The 19,286-nt window shown below is 45.3% G+C and overlaps 1 protein-coding gene across 8 annotated transcripts in view; it reads right to left on the bottom strand.

Annotated features, from left to right (window-relative positions):
- eml6 (EMAP like 6) overlaps window positions 1-19,286 on the bottom strand; it is an 844,856-nt gene that overhangs the window by 344,003 nt on the left and 481,567 nt on the right. For all 8 annotated transcript variants that reach the window (XM_085981352.1, XM_085981349.1, XM_085981353.1 and 5 more), the window contains one exon: window positions 5,825-5,936. In XM_085981352.1, coding sequence (XP_085837478.1) covers window positions 5,825-5,936 — 112 coding nt within the window. The remainder of the gene's footprint in view (window positions 1-5,824; window positions 5,937-19,286) is intronic.

Raw genomic sequence — 19,286 nt, 5'->3', positions numbered from 1 at the left:
GGACGGAGAGAACAGGGCTTGGGGGCAATGATGGAGCCAGGCAATCTAGAGGGAGAGATCGGGGCTCAGGTTGTGAGCTTGGTCGGGTGGGGGCAATGCAGGAGCCAGGCAATAGGGAGTGAGAGATTGGGGCTCGGGATGGGAGTTTGGTGGGGTGGGGGAAGGGGCAATGTTGGAGCCAGGCATTCGGGAATGAAGGCGGGAGAATTCCGGGCTTGACATCCTGGCAGGAGGCTTGGGGTCGATGGGCATAACAACTCGCTGCATAAAAAAAATTCTCCTCATCTCCCCCCTGACTTTTTTGCCAATTATCTTAAATCAGTGTCCTCTGATTACCGACCCTCCTACCAGTGGCAATAGTTTCTCCCCATCTACTCTATCAAAACCCCTCATAATTTTGAACACCTCTATTAAATCTCCCCTTAACCTTCTTTGCTCTAAGGAGAACAATCCCTGGCCATTTAGGACTGAAATGAGGAGAAATTTCTTCACTCAGAGGGTTGTGAATCTTTGGAATCCTGTACCCCAGAGGGCTGTGGATGCTCAGTCGATAAGTATATTTAAGACTGCGATCGATAGATGTTTGGGCACCAAGGCAATCAAGGGATATGGGGATAGGGCGGGAAAGTGGAGTTGATGTAGATGTTCAGCCATGATCTTAATGAATGGCACAGGACGCTCGAGAGGCCATATGGCCTACTCTTGCTTCTATTTCTTATGTTTTTGAGTCTCTCCACATACTCTGAATTCCCTGGTACCATTCTGGTAAATCTCCTCTGTGCCCTCTCCAAGGCCTCCTTTCTAAAGTGTGGTGCCTGGAACTGGACACAATACCCCAGCTGAAGTCTAACATAAGAACATAAGAAATAGGAGCAGGAGTAGGCCATTCGGGCCTTTGAGCCTGCTCCGCCATTCAATGAGATCATGGCTGATCTTCTGCCTCAATTCCATTCACCGGACTTATCGCCATATCCCTTAATGCCCTTACTAGTCAAAAATCTATCGACTTCTGTTTTGAATATACCTAATGACTGAGCCTCCACAGCCCTCTGGGGTAGAGAATTCCAAAGATTCACCACCCTCTGTGTAAAGAAATTTCTTCTCATCTCAGTCTTGAATGGCCTACCCTTTATCCTGAGGCTGTGGCCCCTGGTTCTAGATTCTTCAGCCAAGGGAAACATTCTCCCAGCATCCACCCTATCAAGCCCTGTAATAATTTTGTATGCTTCAATGAGATCCCCTCTCATTCTTCTGAATTCAAGAGAATACAGGCCTAGTTTACTCAATCTCTTCTCATACGACAGTCCTGCCATCCCAGGAATCAATCTCGTGAACCTTTGTTGCACTCCCTCTATGGCAAGTATTTCCTTCCTTAGGTAAGGAGACTAAAATTGTACACAGTACTCCAGGTGTGGTCTCACCAAGGCCCCATATAATTGGAGTAAGACTTCTTTACTCCTGTACTCAAATCCAGCATACCATTTGCCTTCCTAATGGTTTGCTGTACCTGCACATTCACTTTCAGTGACTCATGTACAAGGACACCCAGGTCCCTTTGAGCATCTGCATTCCCCAATCTTTCACCATTTAGGAAATACTCTGCCTTTCTGTTTTTTCTACCAAAGTGGATAACTTCACATTTATCCACATTATAATCCATCTGCCATGTTCTCGCCCACTCACTGAGCCTGTCGAGATCCCCTTGAAGCCTCTTCACATCCTCTTCACAACTGACACTGCCACCTAGCTTTGTGTCATCAGCAAATTTGGAAATGTTACATTTAGTTCCCTCATCCAAATCATTGATATAGATTGTGAATAGCTGGGGCCCAAGCATCGATCCTTGCGGTACCCCAGTAGTCACAGCCTGCCATCCTGAAAAAGACCCGTTTATCCTTACTATTTATTTTCTGTCTGTTAACCAATTCTCAATCCATGCTAGTATATTACCCCCAATTCCATGTGCCCTAATTTTGTTCACCAACCTCTTGTGTGGGACCTTATCGAAGGTCTTCATCTACCAGTTCCCCTTTGTCTACTCCACTAGTTACATCCTCAAAGAACTCCAATAGGTTTATCAAACAGGACTTCCCTTTCATAAATCCATGTTGACTCTGCCCAATCTTACTATTAGTTTCTAAGTGCCCAGTTATTGCATCCTTTATAATAGATTCTAGCATTTTCCCAACTACTGATGTGAGACTAACAGGTCTGTAGTTCCCTGTTTTCTCTCTCCCTCCTTTCTTAAATAACGGGGTTACATTTGCTATCCTCCAATCTGCAGGAACCATTCCAGAATCTATAGAATTTTGGAAGATGACAACCAATGCGTCCACTATCCCAATGGCCACCTCTTTCAGCACCCTAGGATGTAGGTCATCCGGTCCTTGAGATTTATCGACTTTTAGTCCCATTAATTTTGCTAGTACTGTTTTTTTTACTAATAATAATTTCTTTAAGTTCCTCATTCTCGCCACACCCTTGGTTTTCTCGTATTTCTGGGAGGTTTTTTGTGTCTTCCTCCGTGAAGACAGAAACAAAGTATTTATTTAATTTCTCTGCCATTTCCTCATTCCCCATTATAAATTCTCCCATCTCTGACTGTAAAGGACCTACATTTACCTTCGCCAGTCTTTTGCTTTTCACATACCTATAGAAGCTTTTACAACAGTTTTTATATTTTTCGCTAGTTTGTGCTCATATTCCATTTTCCCTTTCTTGATTAATTTCTTGGTGCTCCTTTGCTGATTTCTAAAAAGATCCCAATCCTCAGGCGGAGAGCTTTTTCTGGCAACTTTATAAGCTTCCTCCTTTGACTTAATACTAGCTTTAATTTCTTTTGTTAGCCATGGTTGGATCACTTTTTCTTTTGGGTTTTTATGCCCTAGAGGAATATATGTTTGTTGCAAATTATGCATTATTTCCTTGAATGTTAGCCATTGTATGTCCACCTTCATACCTTTTAGTGTAGTCTCCCAATCTACCATGCCAACTTGTCCCTCATACCCTTGTAGTTTCCTCTGTTTAGATTGAAGACCTTAGTTTCAGATTGGACTATATCACTCTCAAACTTAATATAAAATTCAATCATATTATGGTCACTTGTCCCTAAAGGCCCCTTTACCACAAGATTATCGATTAGCCCTTTCTCATTATACAGTACCAGATCCAGAATAGTCTGTTCCCTGGTTGGTTCTTCCACATACTGATCCAGGAAACCATCTCACATGTATTCCAAGAATTCGTCCTCCACACCATTAGTGGTAATTTGATTTGCCCAGACAATATGTAGATTAAGAACATAAGAAATAGGAAAAGGAGCAGGCCATTTGGCCCCTTGAGCTAGCTCCGCCATTTAATGAGATCATGGCTGATCCGATTTTGGCCTCAACTCCACTTTCCTGCCCGCTCCCCATAACCCTCGACTCCCCAGATGCTCAAAAATCTGACTATCTCAGCCTTGAATATATTCAATGACTCAGCTTCCACAGCTCTCTGGAGTAAAGAATTCACGACCCTCTGAGAGAAGAAATTCCTCCTCATCGCCGTCTTAAATGGGCGACCCCTTATTCTGAGATTATGCCCCCTCGTTCTAGATTCCCTGACGAGGGGAAACATCCTCTCAGCATCTACCCTGTCCAACCCCCTCAGAATCTTATATGTTTCAATAAGATCGCCTCTCATTCTTCTGAACTCCAATGAGTATAGGCCCAACCTGCTCAACATTTCTTCATAAGACAAGCCTTCCATCCCAGGAATCAACCTAGTGAACCTTCTCTGAACTGCCTTCAATGCAAGTATATCCCTCCTTAAATAAGGGGACCAAAACTGTACGCAGTAGTCTAGGGGTGGACTCACCAGCGCCCTGTACAGTTGCAGCAAGACTTCCCTACTTTTATACTCTACCCCCCTTGAAATAAAGGCCAACATTCCATTTGCCTTCCTAATTACTTGCTGCACCCGCATGTTAACCTTTTGTGTTTCATGTACGAGGACACCCAAATCCCTCTGTTCCGCCGCATTCTGTAGTCTTTCTCCATTTAAATAATATTTTAATTTTCTATTCTTCCTACCAAAGTGGATAACTTCACATTTTCCCACATTAACCAGTGATTTATACAGGTTTACCATAACTTCTTTGCGTTCTAGAACAATATATTTCAGAACCGACAAGGGAACAGGCCATACTAGATTTTAAGATGAGTAACAAACCAGAATTAGTTAACAATCTGATGGTAAGGGAACACATCTTACAAATGGGACTTAAGATAAACAAATCTCCAGGACCTGATGGTTTTCACCCCAGGGTATCAAACTAAATAGTTGAAGAAATTTCAGATGCATTAATCATAACTTTCCAAAGATCTCTAGATTCTGGAATTGTGCCTTCAGACTGGAAAATTCCAAATATCACTATTATTTAAGAAGGGCGGGAGAAGCCAGGTAACTACAGACCCAACAGTTTAATGTGGGGAAGTTACTTGAATGTATCATCAGAGACAGAATGACTGAGCACTTGGACAAGTATGAGCTGATCAAAGAGAGCATGGATTTATGAAGGTAGGTCATGTCTGACTAATCTAGTTGAATGTTTTGAGGCGGTTACCAGCATGGTGGATAGGGGAGTGTTTATGGATGTTGTCTATGTGGACTTTCATAAGGCATGTGATAAGGTTCCACAGAAGAGATTATTAGCAATAATGAAAGTGTATAGAATTGGTAGCAACCTTGTGATATGGGTCAGAAATCGTTTGAGAGGTAGGAGACAAGAGAATAGGGATAAAGGGAATACTCTCTGATTGGGAGAATGTGACAAATATCTCGGAGGGTTGTACTGTTGGAGCTGATTACAGAAATAGGGAGGGGTGAGGCCATGGAGAGATTTGAAAACAAGGTTGAGAATTTTAAAATCGAGGCGTTGCTTAACCGGGAGACAATGTAGGTCAGCGAGCACAGGCATGATGGGTGAACGGGACTTGGTGCGACTTAGGACATGGGCAGCAGAGTTTTGGATGTACTCAAGTTTACAAAGGGTAGAATGTGGGAGGCCAGCCAGGAGCGCGTTGGAAGAGTCAAATTTAGAGGTAACAAAGGCATGGATGAGGGTTTCAGCAGCGGATGAGCTGAGGCAGGAGTGGTGTCGGGCAATGTTATGGAGGTAGAAATAGGAGGTCTTAGTGATGGCGCGTTTATGTGATTGGAAACTCATCTCAGGATTAAATATGACAAGACGATTGTGAACAGTCTAGTTCAGCCTCAGACAGTTGCCAGGGAGAGGGATGGAGTCGGTGGCTAGGGAACAGAGTTTGTGCTGGGGACCGAAAACAATGGCTTCGGTCTTCCCAATATTTAGTTGGAGGAAATTTCTGCTGTCGGACAAACAGTGTGACAAATTAGAGACAGTGGCGGGGTCAAGAGAGGTGGTGGTAAGGTAGAGCTTGGTATGGTCAGCGTACATGTGGAAACTGATGCTGTATTTTTGGAGGAGGTTGCTGAGGGGCAGCATGTATGAGAAATATGAGGGGGCCAAGGATAGATCCTTGGGGTTCACCAGACTGGGGATGTCATCCCACCAGTCACAGTGTTTTGGTGATGTCACGATGCAATGGCTCTGGCATAAGAGGCACCCGCACCCCAGTCAGAATTTTGAGACGTTAAAAAAAGGTTCCGCTCCCTCCAGCCCAACTTGCACCCTTGTTTGGCCCTCCCAGGCCTAGGAAATTCGAGCACATATTTACTCTCCCCATAACAGAAAATGATTAAGCTTCATATCAAGAAAGATTGACAAGTATGTGAATTTAGTTAAGCTAATGCTAAGGTATACCTTTCGAGCCAGGTGATAGGGCTGCTCTCTTGATAGCATATGTCTTTAGACATCTCTCAAATATATCATCCCAGAGTTCAACAACACCATCTTTGCCACCTGTTACAAATCCCTTGAGAAAAATGTAATTATAGTGATTAGGAGGAGTACAAAGTACATTTTCAGTTTATATGAAATATTTGAAGTGATTCATTAGAACAATCTGTAATGTTAGCCCTTTTTACTTATTAACAATAAATAAATTCAGTAAACAAAGAGGATAGAAGGTTGCCAGCAATTTATATGCTAATTTATATCAAATAATTCCAGTCGGTGAATATTTGATTTAAGGAGCTGCACAGAGTGAACAGTTAATATCCAATTTGTATATACTAAACGCTTTGAGACCCATAACATTTCTCAATGCCAAAGCCTGAATCCAGAATATAATACTTATTTTTGGTACTATATAGGGCCAGATGCCAAAAATATCAAATTAATGAAAACCCTATTTAACCAAAATATTTGTTGAGATAAAATATTTCTCAGACACACAATCCCATTGCATTTTCTGGAATAAGAATGGATTTACAGAAATAGTTCAAAATTGGATTTGCTGCTTTATTGGCACAATCCTGGCAAAAAACAGAGTCCTGTCTTCCTGCTTTGTGGCACCAATGGGGAAAGAGATGAAACCATTGGCTTTGGCAAAGAGTGCATGAGTTACCTGACAAATGCAGACCTGCACAGCTGATTGGCTGATGTTGCAGATGCCACCTGTTGCAGCCGGGAATGACCCCAAACCATAAAAGTTCATGACTGCAGTGACTTTAACAGCAACAGGCAAGGACCTTGTGCTGGGCTGCAGTTGGTGCTACAGCAGGTGACAGCCTCCCTGGTAAAGCGGAGTCGCCTCGCACACTGCTTCTCAGTGAACTGCAGGTAAAAAGTTTTGGGCCTCCTGCAAGCTGCCATTCATCTGTTTCTGCTCTCTGCAGCTGCAGCTCCCTTGATTCTAGCCTGCTCTTCTTCTTCCACTTCCAGCCATAATGGCAGTGCAAGCACCAAATGCATTGAAACCAGTCAGAAGTTTGCCAGTAGCCTCTGGACAAAAACCCTCTACCTACTCACCAAATTACTTTCACAAATGAACACGTTGGCCGGAATTTTCACATTGGGGGTTTGGGAGCGGGTCGGCAGTGAAAAGCGCTGAAATTGACCGCGTTGGGAACCCGCTGTCATCCCGCCGAGGTAATTAACTACTCATTGACAGACCCTTTTTAACGTGAGGTTTCAACTTCAACTGGTTGCGCACAAGAATCACGGACCTCGTGAAGCTCGCCCGTGAAGGCACGGCGGGAGCTCAGTGGCCATTGTTGTACGGATAACCGTAGCTGTCGTAAAGACAGCGGGGTTTGATTGACAGCTGGTTGACAGCTGACGTCATATCCGGGGGCAGGATCCGACACCATCTTGGCCATGCTTGAGGTACTGTACTAAAGGACACAGAGTCAGGACTGAATAAATGGCACTCCACTACAACTGCTTGGGAGATTCGTAATTACGTTATTAAGATAACATTACATGGTACCAGGATTTATAGAACTCACGATAAGGACATACTACAACAATGGAAGGAATAAAACCTCCGGCTAGCCTGCAACTAGAAGGAAATGTGGATGAAAATTGTCGTGTCTTCAAGCAACGCTTTCTTCTCTACCTCACAGCGATTGACGCTTCGACTAGCTCTGGAACACGTAAAGTAGCTTTGTTGCTAACAGTGGCTGGCTCGCAGGCAATCGAGCTGTTTAATACATTTACGTTTGCAGCCAAAGATGATAGAAAATGATCTGGACAAGGTGATAGAACGGTTCGACGAATACTGCACTCCAAAAAAGAATGAAACGTATGAGAGATTCGTGTTTCGCTCCCGCGTGCAAAAGCAAGGAGAATCCTTTGATGTTTTTTTGACGGACTTGAAAATAAAAGCACAAACATGCAACTTTAGGGACCTGAAGGAATCGATGATACGCGATCAAGTCGTTTTTGGAATACTCGACAAGAAGGTGAGGGAGAAAATGCTTAGAGACAATGACCTAAATTTGGATGCAGCAGTGAAAATATGTCATGCTAGTGAACTCTCAGCCATGTACACGAAAACTTTCGAAGGGAGCAGCACAGCAGCGGGCGGGAGCGCCCTGGGGCTGAAAAACCTGCCGGTGGATGTGGTACACAAAAGGGACACAAGAGGGCCCACGGAGTTCAAGACGATGACGCCTTACGAATGCAGACGGTGCGGTAATAAACACGTAGCCAGACAGTGTCCTGCTTATGGGAAGAACTATGCAAAATGTAAAGGCAGGAATCACTTTGCCAAGATGTGTTTTTGGGAAGAGAAAACTGAAGGTAAAAAGACAGTGCATGCTATTGAGACTGAAGAGACAGCAGAGACTTTGTTTGTTGGAATGGTGCAAAATGAGTCGAAACAGGGCAAAAATGCTAATGAAGTGCACTCTGTAGGACCAAAGACTGAAGTTTGGATAGCTCCCTTGCTGGTAAATGTCACCATTGTTCCCTTTAAGCTAGATACAGGTGCTAAGGCAAACCTCATAAGTTGGAGTGATGCACGGAATTTCAAAGTGCGACCTAAAATACTGAACAAGACAGTGTCTTTGAAGGCATACAATGGACAAAGCATTGAAACAAAAGGAACGTGTAGGCTGAATGTTAAGGTACAAAATCACATTCACCCTTTGACCTTTGTTATAGTGCCTGAAGGACATGAGTCACTGTTGGGGGATAAGGCCTGTGTGGATTTGGGCTTGGTAAAACGAGTCTATACCATCAATGAACTGAACTGTGTGCAGAGTGCCCCCCAAGATAGTACAAATCTGACTCATGAGACTATAGCACACAAATATGCAGATGTATTTCAGGGTTTCGGAGCACTGCCCTTTACATACTCCATCAAACTGAGAGAGGATGCACAACCTGTGATTCACGCACCCAGGAGAGTTCCAGTGGCTCTCCGTGAAAAACTGAGGAAAGAGCTAGACCGCATGGAGGGACTAGCTGTCATAAAGAAGACTGAGGAACTGATTGATTGGGTAAATTCCATGGTCTGCGTCAATTCAAAGAAAACTGATAAATTGCGTGTCTGCATGGATCCCAAGGACCTTAACGCCAATATCAAAAGAGAGCACTACCAAATTCCAAAGAGAGAGGAAATAGTCAGCGAAATGACAGAAGCGAAAGTCTTCTCCAAGATGGATGCCTCGCATGGTTTCTGGCAGTTGAAAGTTGATGAAGAAAGTGCTAAGCTGTGCACGTTTAACACCCCGTTTGGTTGATACTCCTACCAGCGTCTGCCCTTTGGTATTAGCTCCACCCCAGAAATCTTTCACAGAGCAATGGAGCAAATCATCGAGGGCCTGGAGGGAGTGCGGGTGTACGTGAATGATCTGGTAGTATGGGGCTTCCCTCAGGGGGAGCACGACACCAGACTGGAGAAAACACTTCAGAGAATACAGCAGTATGGACTCAAACTAAATAAAGACAAATGTCAGTTCAGTGTCAATTAAGTCACATTCCTCAGAGACAAGATCTCTACAGAGGGGATTCAGCCAGACAAGTCAAAGGTAAAGGCTATACATGACATGGAGAAACCAAAGGACAAGAAAGGGGTTCAGCGGGCCCTTGGCATGGTTAACTACCTAGGAAAATTTATTCCAAATCTAGCAGTGAAAACTGTTCATCTGAGAAAACTGCTGCACCAAGAGAGAGAGTTCCAATGGGGACATGAACATGAGAGAGAATGGAAGGGGCTGCTACACATTCTAGCAAGTGAACCCCTACTGAAGTTCTTCTGCCCTAAAAAGAGGACAAAAGTGTCCACAGATGCCTCTAAGAATGGATTAGGGGCTGTCCTTCTACAGGAAGATGAAGGAGAATGGCGACCAGTGGCGTATGCGTCATGCTCCATGACGGTTACAGAGTGCCGGTACGCGCAAATCGAGGAGTGCCTTGGCTTGGCATTTGGGTGTGAAAAATTTCATACCTACATTTATGGTCTTCCCAAGGTTATCCGAGAAACAGACCATAAGCCACTGCTAGGGATCACAAAGAAGAATCTGTGTGACATGTCACCACGGATACAACGCCTAATGATGAGCAGCGGGAGCTCGAGCGGCGGCAGTATTTAAGGTAAGCCCGAGGCGCAGGTAGGCCTCAGTGCGGCAGCAGCGGGAGCTCGAGTGGCGGCAGTATTTAAGATAAGCCCGAGGCGCGGGTAGGCCTCAGTGCGGCAGCAGCGAGAGCTCGAGCGGCGGCAGTATTTAAGGTAAGCCCGAGGCGCGGGTAGGCCTCAGTGCGGCAGCAGCGGGAGCTCGAGCGGCGGCAGTATTTAAGGTAAGCCTGAGGCATGGGTAGGCCTCAGTGCGGCAGCAGCGGGAGCTCGAGCGGCGGCAGTATTTAAGGTAAGCCCGAGGCGCGGGTAGGCCTCAGTGCGGCAGCAGCGGGAGCTCGAGCGGTGGCAGTATTTAAGGTAAGCCCGAGGCGCGGGTAGGCCTCAGTGCGGCAGCAGCGGGAGCTCGAGCGGCGGCAGTATTTAAGGTAAGCCCGAGGCGCGAGTAGGCCTCAGTGCGGCAGCAGCGGGAGCTCGAGCGGCGGCAGTATTTAAGGTAAGCCCGAGGCGCGGGTAGGTCTCAGTGCGGCAGCAGTATTTAAATTAAGCCCGAGGCGCGGGTAGGCCTCAGTGCGGCAGCAGCGGGAGCTCGAGCGGCGGCAGTATTTAAGGTAAGCCCGAGGCGTGGGTAGGCCTCACCAATCTCCAATCTCAGAGGGAGAGAAGTAAAAAGTAATTGAGTTGTGATGTCACCACAAAGCAGGTAAGTGATTGGTTGGGAGTATTTCTCTCTTTTTTAAAAACTTTAACTCTGTGGTTTATAGTTTTCATAAGGTCTCTGTGGTGTAACGGGACAGTTTGTAAACCAGGGCCCTTAAATATATCATTTAAAATAATATTAATAAATTTAATTAATTACATAGAATGGGAGAGCAGGTGATGTGTTACTGCTGCAATATGTGGGAGCTGGTGGACACCATTGACGCTCACGGTGATCACATTTGCAGTAAGTGTTGACTGCTCGAGGAACTCCGGTTCCGTGTTGATGAGCTGGAGTCCGAGCTTCAAACACTGCGACACATCAGGGAGGGGGAGAGTTACCTGGACTCTGTGTTTCAGGAGGTAGTCACACCAATTAGATTAATTAATTCAGATGTAGTCCGTGGTCAGGGACAGGATGGTGTGTGTGATAAAAATGATAACTTCCGGGAAGTTATGTCATCACTTCCTGTGAACTATGAACTGTGTACATACCTCACTTCCTGTCATATGTCACTTCCTGTTGGACTGGTATAAATACTGGTCTGTTCAGTATTGTAAGAGGCTTCTACCAGAGGCATGGTAAAGACCTCTCGTGTATATAGTGTGTTTATAAGTTACTTAAAGCTTACTTTAAAGTTACTTGATGGTAAGTCTCCTTTTTCTTACATCAATTTAAGTAACTTAATATTTACACTGACAAATACTAGACCTTCAGACAAACTCGGAAGTTAAGGATCCAGGGAACCACCCATCATGGAGAAAATCCTTAGACCTATTCGTCTGGACTTGGACCCGAATACACCAGCAGCTGGCAGGGTATGGAAGCATTGGTATCGTACTTTTGAGAATTTTCTGGATGAATGTAAAGCGGATGCTCCTGCTAAATTGAAGATACTTGTCAATTATGTGACCCCAAAAGTGTTCGACTATGTTGATGACTGGGATAATTACGAAGAGGTGATTCGGGCACTTAAGAAACTGTATGCGAAGACCCCAAATGAGGTCTATGCTAGACATCTACTGGCCACAGCCCGACAAGGGCCAGGGGAATCAATTGACGAATTCCTGCAAGAACTTCGCAGGCTCAGCGTAGATTGTAACTTTCAGGCAGCCTCAGCTGAGCTGTACCGCCAAGAAATGATTCGTGATGCTTTCATCTGCGGGATTGCCTCTCCATTTATACGCCAGCGTCTACTAGAAAGTAAAACACTTGAGCTACAAAAAGCTTTTGACCTAGCTTGTTCACTGGATTTGGCAAAGAGAAATGCAGACCTCTATCAGCTGCCCAGATCTCGATCTGCTGCTGTAGCTGCAACCAGACAATTCAAGCGGTCTCAGGTGAACCCTATCATGGGGGAATCTAATTCTGATAATTCTGATGAAGAAGAGGAGGACGACCCCACTTTAGCAGCCTCTTGGCAATCTAGGAAGGAATGCTTCTTTTGTGGAGATGCTTTTCACCCTAGGAAAACCTGCCCTGCTCGCAATGCAATCTGCAGTTATTGCGGGAAAAAAGGACACTTTGCTAAAGTTTGCCTATCAAGGGCCTCTACGAGGGCCAATCCAGCTAAGGCCTACCGAACTGCCCCAATTAGGGCCTATCAAGATGCTCCAGCTAGGACCTATCAAGCTTCCTCTCGAGCTCTCTCCCGAAGGAGCACACCGAGAGTTTTAGCCACTCTCTGTGCAACGGCACCAATTACAGCTGCTTGCCCACAGAACCTGTCTCATGCAGCCACAAAAATTTCAATTAAACGGCATACCTTAGATGCCTTAATTGACTCAGGAAGTACTGATAGTTTCATTAAGGAACAGATTGTTGCGAAATTGAAACTACATGTCTTCCCATCGGACCAGGCAATTGCGATGGCCCAGTCATCACTTAATACCAGAATCTCCGGCTTTTGTGTTGTTGATATGACACTTCATGGTCGTATGTATCCCTCCACCCGACTTTCGGTGCTCAAGGACTTATGTAGTGATCTCCTCTTAGGGCTGGACTTCCAAAAACAGCATAAGAAACTCACCATTGAGTTTGGTGGATCCAAACCCGGACTTACTATTTCTAATATACCGTCTAAATTACCATTTTGTGCATTATCAGCAGCTTCACTTGATGAACCCTCGTTATTTGCCAGTATTCCGCCTCAATGCCAACCGATAATAACGAAATCGCGGCGCTTTAATCAGGAAGACCAATCTTTTATTGCGGCTGAAATCTCTCGACTTCTAGCAGAGGATATCATTGAACCATGTTCGTCGCCCTGGCGGGCTCAAGTCGTCATTGTCAAGAACCCTCTAAAACCTCACAAACAGCGACTATGCATCGATTATTCGCAAACCATCAATCAATATACCGACTTGGACGCCTACCCATTGCCACGCATTGATGATATGGTTAATAAACTGGCCGAATACAAAGTGTTCTCAACTTACGATTTAAAAAGTGCCTATCATCAGTTACCCTTGAAGGTCTCAGATAAGCAGTACACAGCCTTTGAGGCTAATGGACGGCTGTACCAATTTCGTCGCCTCCCATTCGGGGTTACTAATGGAGTGGCTGTCTTTCAACGGGCAATGGATGGCCTGGTTAAGCAGGAAAACCTAAGGGACACTTTTCCCTATCTTGATAACATTACCATTGCAGGTCACGATCAACAGGAACACGACTCCAACCTCCAAAAATTTCGGGATGCCCTCCATCGCCATAATTTGACCCTGAATGAATCCAAATCTGTTGAGTCGCAACCGACCATCAACATCCTTGGCTACTGCGTAGGCAATGGTATCATTAAGCCAGACCCAGAAAGACTTCGCCCGCTCCAAGAGCTCCCATCACCTAAGAATCCGGCTTCTTTACGTCGGGCTCTCGGTCTGTTTGCATACTATGCTAAATGGATTCCTCATTTTTCGGACAAAATCCAACCCTTGCTGCATGCTAGATCATTTCCACTGGGAACAGCGGCTGTTGCAGCCTTTAACCTTCTCAAAAAACAGTTGGAGAAAGCGGCTCTTCACTCCATTGATGAGAATCTCCCTTTCGTGGTTGAATGTGATGCCTCGGAGGTGGCGATCTCGGCTACTCTGAATCAGGAAGGTCGTCCTGTAGCATTTATGTCCAGGACCTTACAAGGTGCCGAGCTACATTATCCTCCGGTTGAGAAAGAAGCCACAGCCATCATAGAGGCAGTACGGAAGTGGAACCATTTTCTAGCTCGCCAGCACTTTACATTGATCACGGACCAACGATCAGTCGCCTTCATGCTCGATAATCGAAAACGAACCAAAATTAAGAATAATAAAATACAACTTTGGAGGATGGAACTGGCCTCTTTTGGTTATACCATTCTCTATCGGCCTGGCAAGGAGAATGTGGCCCCGGACACCCTCACACGGGCATTCTGCTCCACTATGTCATCCTCCACTCTCATGGATGTCCACAATGGTTTGTGTCATCCTGGCGTTATGCGCATGCTACATTTCGTACGATCACGGAATCTCCCTTTTTCCACTGGAGATGTAAAGAAAATATGCTCAGAATGCCGGCTTTGTGCGGAATTAAAACCTCAGTTCTTCCGCCCCTCAGATGGTATACTCATACATGCAGCCCAACCGATGCAACGACTTAGCATCGATTTTAAGGGCCCAGTGCCCTCTTCAACTCGGAACACATATTTGCTCACCATGATCGACGAATATTCACGTTTTCCGTTTGCCTTCCCCTGCTCCAATATGCTGGCGTCCACAGTAATCTGCTGCCTTGAGCAGGTATTTTCTCTCTGTGGCATGCCGGCTTATATTCACTCAGATCGGGGTCCATCCTTTATGTCAAGGGAACTCAAGGACTACCTCTCAGAACGGGGAATTGCTACAAGCAAAACAACACCATACCATCCCATCGGAAATGGGCAGGTAGAGAGGTATAACGGTATCATCTGGAATTCCGTACATCTCGCTTTAAGATCTCGGGGCCTACCAGACCAGCAATGGGAAACAGTGCTTCCGGATGCACTGCACTCTACACGGTCCCTGCTTTCTACAGCCACAAATACTACACCTCATGAGCGGTTCTTTGGATTCCAGCGTCGCTCATCTCATGGGACATCACTCCCGTCATGGCTAACTACTCCTGGACCTGTATTACTCCGAAGATACGTTCGGACGTCTAAAAATGACCCTCTTGTAGACGAGGTCGAACTAACCGATGCCAACCCCACCTATGCAAACATACGATATTCCGACGGCCGAGAATCTACCGTATCATTACGGGATCTGGCTCCCTGCCCACCAGGGCCTAGTGGGACATCGGGTGATGGCATTTCACCAGGAAACTCTTGGGACCTATCGGGTACCCCTCTCCAGGATCCTGATCGGACACCAACTAGCTTGGTGCCGGTAGAACCCCGTGCTCAAGGTTGCGACCCTCCCAGTACCGCGCATGAAAGTACTGATCCGCCACAGACCAGCTCTGCACCTCCCTCTGAACAGAGGCAGTCCGACTTTGAACCTATTGGGGCTCGTACTCGAAGCCATGATCTCCCCGACCCTTCACAGGGCAATCCAGGCCACACAGACTCTGACCAATGGCCAACTGCATGTAAGCGGACCAGCGACCCTCTACGACGGGAATCCAAACGGGTGCGACTCTTCCTTGTTCGGCGGCTGCAGACCAAAAGGTAGACCACAGCCTCCTAATCCTGCAGGAGGGAAGAATGTGATAAAAATGATAACTTCCGGGAAGTTATGTCATCACTTCCTGTGAACTATGAACTATGAACTGTGTACATACCTCACTTCCTGTCATATGTCACTTCCTGTTGGACTGGTATAAATACTGGTCTGTTCAGTATTGTAAGAGGCTTCTACCAGAGGCATGGTAAAGACCTCTCGTGTATATAGTGTGTTTATAAGTTACTTAAAGCTTACTTTAAAGTTACTTGATGGTAAGTCTCCTTTTTCTTACATCAGTGTGACTACGAGCGAGGCAGGTACGGGGATCCAGGAGGTAGTGTTGGAGGAGCCACAGCCCTTGCTCTTGTCCAACGGGTTTGAGGCTCTTACTCCCTGTGAGGATGGGAGCGGGGACTGCGGGGAGGATGAGCAACCTGGCCACAGCACTGTGGAGCGGGGGGCCATTCAAGTGGGGGGAGTTAAAAGAAATGTTGTAGTGGTAGGGGATAGTATCGTTAGGGGGATAGATAGGGTTCTTTGCAGCCAAGAGCGAGAGTCCCGAAGGCTGTGTTGCCTGCCCGGTGCCAGGGTTAAGGACATCTCCTCTGGGCTGGAGAGAAACTTGGAGTGGGAGGGGGAGGATCCAGTTGTCGTGGTCCATGTTGGTACCAACGACATAGGTAAGACAAGGAAAGAGGTTCTGCTGAGGGAGCTTGAGCAGCTAGGGGCCAAATTAAAAAGCAGAACCACAAGGGTAATAATCTCTGGATTACTACCTGAGCCACGTGCAAATTTGGCTAGGGTAAATAAAATTAGAGAGTTAAATGCGTGGCTCAAAGACTGGTGTGGGAGAAATGGGTTTTGCTTCTTGGGACACTGGCATCAGTACTGGGACAGGAGAGAGCTGTTCCGTTGGGATGGACTTCACTTGGCCAGTGCTGGGACTAGAATCCTGGCGAATCGAATAACTAGGGCTGTAGAGAGGGCTTTAAACTAATTAGTGGGGGGGAGGTTTTAAGAGAACGAAAAATAAAAATGACAGCAGAGAAGGCAATAGAGCAAAGTAGCAGTGGGGAAATTAAAAACCAGAGCGTGTCAGGAAGGGACAGAATGTATAATGATAAAGGTAAAGTAGTAAAAGGGGTAAAAGCAGGAATAAATTGTCAGAAAACATATTTGAAAGTTCTTTATCTGAATGCACGCAGCATTCGTAACAAAATAGACGAGTTGACGGTACAAATAACTACACATGGGTATGATCTGGTGGCCATTACGGAAACATGGCTGTAAGATGATCATGACTGGGAACTAAACATACAAGGGTATTTGACAATTGGGAAGGACAGACAGGAAGGAAAGGGAGGTGGGGTTGCTATGTTAATCAAGGATGGAATCACTGCAATAGTCAGAAATGATATTGGGTCAAAGGATCAGGATAGTGAAACAGTTTGGGTGGAGATAAGGAATAAGGGGAAAAAGTCACTAGTGGGCGTAGTCTATAGGCCTCCTAACAGTTGCAACTCTGTTGGTCGGAGTATAAATCAGGAAATAGTTGGGGCTTGTAATAAGGGAACAGCTATAATCATGGGGGAGTTTAACTTTCATATTGACTGGACTAATCAAATTGGGCATGGCAGCCTTGAGGAAGAGTTCATAGAGTGTATTAGGGACGGGTTCCTTGAGCAGTATGTAACTGAACCAACCAGGGGGCAGGCAATCTTAGATCGGGTCCTGTGTAATGAGACAGGATTAATAAAAAATGTCCTAGTAAAGGATCCCCTTGGAATGAGTGACCATAATATGGTTGAATTCCAAATTCAGTTTGAGGGTGAGAGAGTTGCATCTCAAACCAGTGTACTGAGCTTACATAAAGGAGACTATGAAGGTATGAGAGTAGAATTGACTAAAGTGGACTGGGAAAAAAGATTAAAGTGTAAGATGGTACAAGAGCAGTGGTCTACATTCAAGGAGATATTTCACATCTTTCAAGATAAATATATTCCACTGAGGAAAAAGGGGAGTAAAAGAAAAGACAGCCATCCGTGGCTTAGTAAAGTAATAAAGGATAGTATCCGACTGAAAACAAGGGCATATAAAGTAGCCAAATCTACTGGGAGGATAGAAGATTGGGAAGCATTTAAAAGCCAGCAAACAATAACTAAAAGATTAATTAAGAAAGGGAAGATAGATTATGAAAGTAAACTAGCAAAAAATATAAAAACAGATAGCAAGAGTTTCTACAGCTATATAAAAAGAAAAAGGGTGGCTAAAGTGAACATTGGTCCCTTAGAGGATGAGACCGGGAAACTAGTGGTGGGGAACATGGAGATGGCAAAGACGCTGAACAAATATTTTGTATCAGTCTTTACAGTAGAGGACACTAAAAATATCCCAATACTGGATAAACAGGGGGCAATGGGGGGGGGGGGGAGGAGCTAAACATGATTAAAATCACTAAGGAAATGGTTCTCGGTAAAATAATGGGACTTAAGGCGGATAAATCCCCCGGACCTGATGGCCTACATCCTAGGGTCTTGAGAGAAGTGGCGGTAGGGATTGTGGATGCATTGGTGATTATTTTCCAAAACTCCCTGGACTCAGGAAAGGTCCCGGCAGATTGGAAAACTGCTAATGTAACACCCTTATTTAAGAAGGGAAGTAGACTAAAAGCTGGAAACTATAGACCAGTTAGCCTAACATCTGTGGTTGGCAAAATGTTGGAGTCCATTATTAAGGAAACAATAACAGAGCATTTGGATAAACATAATTTAATAGGACAGAGTCAGCATGGTTTTATGAAGGGGAAGTCATGTTTGACAAATTTGCTCGAATTCTTTGAGGACGTAACATACAGGGTGGATAAAGGGGAACCAGTGGATGTAGTGTATTTGGACTTCCAAAAGGCATTTGACAAGGTTCCACACAAAAGATTACTGATCAAGATAAAAAATCACGGGATTGGGGGAAATATAGTGGCATGGGTGGAAGATTGGCTATCTAACAGAAAACAAAGAGTTGGGATAAATGGTTCGTTCTCGGGCTGGCAATCAGTAACTAGTGGTGTTCCACAGGGGTCAGTGCTGGGACCCCAACTCTTTACAATCTATATTAACAATTTGGAGGAAGGGACCAAGTGCAACATAGCCAAGTTTGCCGACGATACAAAGATGGGAGGGAAAGCAGTGAGTGAGGGGGACATAAAAAACCTGCAAAAGGACATAGACAGGCTAAGTGAGTGGGCAGAGATTTGGCAGATGAAATATAATATTGGAAAGTGTGAGGTTATGCATTTTGGCAGAAAAAATCAAAGAGCAAGTTATTATCTAAATGGAGAGAAACTGCAAAGTGCTACAGTACAAAGGGATCTGGGGGTCCTGGTGCATGAAACACAAAAAGTTAGTATGCAGGTGCAGCAGGTGATCAGGAAGGCCAATGGAATCTTGGCTTTTATTGCAAGGGGGATGGAGTATAAAAACAGGGAAGTCTTGCTGCAGTTATACAAGGTATTGGTGAGGCCACACCTGGAATACTGCGTGCAGTTTTGGTTTCCATATTTAAGAAAAGATATACTTGCTCTCGAGGCGGTTCAGAGAAGGTTCACTCGGTTGATTCCAGAGATGAGGGGGTTGACGTATGAGGAAAGGTTGAGTAGGTTGGGCCTCTACTCATTGGAGTTCAGAAGAATGAGAGGTGATCTTATCGAAACATATAAGATTGTGAGGGGGCTTGATCGGGTGGATGCGGTGAGGATGTTTCCACTGATGGGTGAGACTAGAACTGGGGGGCATAATCTTAGAATAAGGGGCTGCCCTTTCAAAACTGAGATGAGGAGACACTTCTTCACTCAGAGGGTAGTAAATCTATGGAATTCGCTACCCCAGAGGGCTGTGGAAGCTGCAACATTAAAATAAATTTAAATCGGAGATA

This window comes from Somniosus microcephalus, chromosome 3 (genome assembly GCF_052327205.1).
Source record: "Somniosus microcephalus isolate GS21.2 chromosome 3, FLI_Smic_1.0, whole genome shotgun sequence".
In the NCBI taxonomy this organism is placed as follows: domain Eukaryota; kingdom Metazoa; phylum Chordata; class Chondrichthyes; order Squaliformes; family Somniosidae; genus Somniosus; species Somniosus microcephalus.
This window is presented reverse-complemented; position numbering and strand designations above follow the sequence as displayed.